Source organism: Papaver somniferum, chromosome 1, assembly GCF_003573695.1.
Source record: "Papaver somniferum cultivar HN1 chromosome 1, ASM357369v1, whole genome shotgun sequence".
NCBI lineage: Eukaryota > Viridiplantae > Streptophyta > Magnoliopsida > Ranunculales > Papaveraceae > Papaver > Papaver somniferum.
In genome coordinates, this window is record NC_039358.1 from 241,727,097 (window position 1) to 241,732,015 (window position 4,919).

The 4,919-nt window shown below is 35.0% G+C and overlaps 1 protein-coding gene across 1 annotated transcript; it reads left to right on the forward strand.

Moving 5' to 3' along the window:
* The first annotated feature begins 1,152 nt into the window (after positions 1–1,152).
* On the forward strand, positions 1,153–3,818 carry LOC113321833 (putative casein kinase II subunit beta-4). The gene is made up of 5 exons (XM_026569762.1): positions 1,153–1,660; positions 1,937–2,155; positions 2,482–2,591; positions 2,712–2,877; positions 3,227–3,818. Exons 1-5 carry the CDS (start codon positions 1,396–1,398, stop codon positions 3,355–3,357), a joined length of 891 nt encoding a protein of 296 aa, XP_026425547.1. The 5' UTR covers positions 1,153–1,395; the 3' UTR covers positions 3,358–3,818.
* The last annotated feature ends 1,101 nt before the right edge of the window (positions 3,819–4,919 follow it).

Here is a 4,919-nt window from a genome sequence, read left to right on the forward strand (position 1 = left end):
TGAATATGATTGTAAAAGATACTTAAAATTATTTTTATCTTCTCCTTACTTTAAAAATTATGTAAACTTGAACTAGGTCATCTGTTAGCGGGAAGGGAAATACAAAATTTCCATTAAATGAGCAATAACTTTCCAGCGTATAAATGTGCAGTTTTGGTCGGTAATGGCTTAACTAACTACCACAATGTAGAGAATGCTTCTACCATTTGTATCCCATTGTTAGATGTGTAATTATTTTCAATCATAGATTAACTGACTACCATAATGTAGCGAGTTTACTTACCATAATAGTTGCCATTTGCTAGATTGTGACGAATTACGCTAATTTGCGGATGTAGAATCTTAAAGGTGAGATTTATCGGTTCATGAGATTTGGTGGAATCACGCTTTCTTCTGTATGTCTGGTTGCCCAGATTTCTGGAATCACAATTTCCCACGTGAATCAGTATTCCAGCAAATTCCTCTTATGGGGTTTGACCTTTCCCCATAAGATTTCCTGATAAACTTACCAAGGGAATTATGGTCTCATTTTATTTTGACTTTAAGTCTCATATATACAATTTTAAGATTGTGAGGATATTACCAAATATCATATGTACTATTAAAAACAGGAAAGTTCTATGAATTCTATTTTTTTTTTAATAAGTTGTTACCGAACACATAAAATTTTACATAAGTCCATAATTTAAAATTTTACAAGTCATTGAAATCGAGCAAACCCACTGCAAGGAAAAGCCTGTTTGCGGTGCAGCTACGATGTGGTCAGGCCACATACTTGAAGTATGTGGTCCCTCTTTAAATCATGACACGTCGCATAAAGTAAGAAAAAAATTTGGAAAAACAGTTTTATTACCTAACTGTTTTTCTTTTTTCTTTCTATAACTTCTTATTTTCTCTCAAAAAGTGAAACAATTAAGAAATTTGGAGGTGCAGATTTTTTGTTAAATAGGTGTCAGAAAATGAAGAGGGGCTACATATAAAATTGATATGGCCCGACCACATCGTAGCCGGGATGGCCTGCTTGCCCTACCCAGCCCCATGTCAACTGTCAAAGAAAGAAACTATGACACAGTAAGGGCCAGTTAGGCACATAGGCCCTTATTAAGGGCCGCTTTCTCTAATATTCACGCCCTATACTAAAAAAATCTCCATATTCTCTTCTTCTTCTCTTGTTTGAGTTTCTGCATCTCTCTCTACTCTTTCCATCCCCCAAAATGATCAATTTTCAAAATCAAATCTAGGGTTTCCTGTAAATCTGATTGAATTTCTCACACCATCAATAAATTTTCTAACCCTTTTTGATTTTTTTTCAAAAAAAAAAAAAAAAACAGTTATTAAAAAAGATTCAATCTCTTTTCATATGAGAGATTTCTAGAGAAGAAGAAGATCCAATCAATGTATAAAGACAGTAGAGGTGGTGGTGGATCCTCAAGATCAGAAATAGGTATTGATAGAAAGAAAATTAATGATGCTTTAGATAAACATCTTGAGAAATCATCTCCTGCATCAACTTCCAAAAACAACAGAACAACAATTCCTTCTTCTTCTTCTGGTAAACAACAACAACAAATTGATGATAGAACAGCAGCAGCTTCTTTCCTTAAGAAGAATAACAGCAGCAACAACAACAACACCAACAACAACAAGTGTTCTGATGCTGGTAACTAACTCCCTTTACTCCTTTTGATGTTATTGTATCTGGGTTTTTGATTTTGTTATTATTAGTTTAATTTTTATCAAGATCTGATTGTTTTGGTGTTTTGGGGCTCCCCAAGGCGAATTTATTGGTAGTTTGGTTCTGTGTTTATTATCAGTAGATTGTAGTTCTGAATTTACTGTTGGTGTTGGGGAGTTGGTAATTTGTTTAATGGTTGTGTTGGAGAGATTGATGTTGGGAGTTGGTAATTTGTTTATTGATGGTGTTTGTAATTTGCAGAGGAATCGGAATCAGACAGTGAAGAGTCAGATGTTAGTGGTTCTGAAGGGGATGACACATCTTGGATATCATGGTTTTGTAATTTGAGGGGGAATGAATTTTTCTGCGAAGTGGATGATGAGTATATTCAAGATGATTTTAATCTTTGCGGATTGAGCAGCCAAGTTCCTTATTACGAATATGCACTTGACTTGATACTGGATGTTGAATCCTCTCATGGTAAGAACTGCTCCTTTGAAATTTCGTGTTTTATGTGTTTTTCCTGTAGCTGCATGAATTGCAAAATATCCTGAGATATCAACACTTATAGCCAATTTATGTGGAACTTTATATATGTGCTGCCTATACTTCCTGTAGAGTTACACTTTTGGTTGTGAGAAGTCATATTGTTAGCTATGCAATGTCTTAGTGAGGACAGCAAAGTGGTTATACATGTCGCGGGGGACAGTAGTCTATATGCGTGTTTATCTCTGTCTAATTAAGAGTTGGCCAACTATTCGTTTCAATTGGTAACCAGAAGATTTCTTTCCTTCTGACATACCCAGGTGATATGTTCACTGAAGAACAAAATGAGTTGGTTGAATCTGCAGCAGAGATGCTGTATGGTCTCATCCATGTCAGATACATATTAACCACTAAAGGGATGACTGCTATGGTGAGAACTTGCTCGGTTTTCTTTTCTTTGCCCTCAAACCCTTTCTTTTGTAATTATTTTTAGTTTATAGTTAGAACTATGATGATTATTTAAAGTGACGCCCCCTACCGTCTTATTCAGATGGACAAGTATAAGAACTATGACTTTGGGAGATGCCCTAGAGTTTATTGCTGTGGACAACCCTGCCTTCCAGTTGGACAGTCAGACATTCCTCGGTCAAGTACAGTGAAAATCTACTGTCCCAAGTGCGAAGATATATACTATCCCAGATCCAAATATCAAGGCAGTATCCTAACATTTTATTTGGTTAATTAGTTTTCTGGCTACATCCATCAAATGCTTCGCATTAGTATATCAACTGTGTTAGTTCTGCATGATTTTACTTGAGTTAAGTTGTTAGATTTATTTTCATATATGCTGGGGAATGTTTGGGTTGTAGTTTTCCCTCCCCGTGTCTTGGGTAGGGTCTCACATGACTGTATGATGGGGGCGCAGTGTCCTCCACTGGCCCCAGCATTTCAGGTGATACTTGTGCAATTGTTCTTGCTTTGATGTATATGTCACATGCTCGTCCTTGTTTGTACATTACACCTTGATTACTGCATTATGCAGAACTTTTCTTTAACGTGACATAGACATCGACGGAGCTTATTTTGGGACCACATTTCCTCATTTATTCTTGATGACGTACGGACACCTGAAGCCGCAAAAGGCATCTCAAAGCTATGTTCCAAGAGTATTTGGCTTCAAGCTTCACAAGCAATGAGCAGGAGCAGTAAAGCTATGCTATGGTTGACTTCCAGTATCCCACCATTGTAATTCTACTGTTGCTCACTGTGGTCGTGGTTCTTACTTGCTCAGGTAGAGTTCAGAAATACCTCAAAAATTTGCAATTGGCTTCGCCTATTTTAGATGTTATTGGAAAATATTTGAAGAAGTGATTGAACCTACCTGTTGAACTGATTACATCGAAAGCAAAACCCAAAAAAGAAAAAGAAAAAAAAAAGAGAACCACTTGTTGAACTGTAAGTTCCTTTACTATAGCCTTTCATTGAGAGAGCATATGTAATTTTCCTTTTGCTTTTTGTTCAAAAGTGTTCGAAGTGCCCTCTTGTATTGTTTGGTTATTTACTACGCTTAGATTATTTCCCCCTTTTACTCTTTATGATTTTAAAGCTGAGATTTACGCCGCTTGCTTCTGCAATAGATGAAGCATTCTTAAATATAGATAAAGGCGTGTTGCTGTTATATACGCTTTCTATCATTCCTGGTATTGCACATGATTCTGTCATGTAAATTTTCGGTCTCTCCATTTTTTCTTAAAGCAGGTGTTTCTTCAATCGAAATTGGGTTTGTGAAGTTAGAAAGATTAGGGTTATGCTAATCACTCCGTAATGTGCATGGAGTTAGATTTATTGATTTTTGGACGGATGAATGGATGGCTTGTTGTCACATCAGATAGAACAAGAAGCGGAAGAAAACTCAAACAATGTGTGATTGTGGTGGAAGAAAATGTAAGGGAAAAATACGGTTTAGTACAAAAATCAATCCAAAAGTACAGTTTAGTCCCGTTCGAGTTAACTTGGTACAAATTAGTCTAAAATATAGAAAATACATTAATAACTCTTATTATTTATAATTTAGTCCAAATATTTGCAGTTTAGTCTTCAGTAACTCATGATGATATCAACAATTTTAAATAATATATAAATAATTAAAAAACAATATATCTTTCAAACCCTTGTCCAAAATTCACAAAATTTATATATTCGGAAAGCTTTTTCATATATCTACAAAAAGAGTACCCATAGGACTATATAATTTTCATTTTTTTAGAATTTTAATTTACACTTGTTGTGTACAACTATGTACACAGCTGTAAAAATCAAGAAAATCGAACATCCATACCCATATAACATGCAATATATCCATGAGGGGTTCCAAATAAATGTGCCAAAACGTCATTAACGTTATCCATCTTATGCACGACTCGATCTGACAAAAGAAAAAATGGAGAAAAAAAATGAGGGGTTCCGAACAAATGGGAAAGAAAATAAGTAAACCAACAAAGGAAAATCCATAAGGCCGAACGAAAAATGTTATATGCATAGTTTTACTAATCAGTATGAATCTAGAAAAAAAGCTCGTTGCAAACCTAAGTTATTTCAAATCTCCTATATATTTATTACATAGGAGCAACAAATTTTAAATAGTGGTTTATGTGGTCATGACAAGAAATACAAAATCAGAAATTCTACTTTAAAAGTTGAGGAATGTATTTCGTAGGAAACTGAACTCACTTGACAAAAACTCAGTAAACTTTCATCA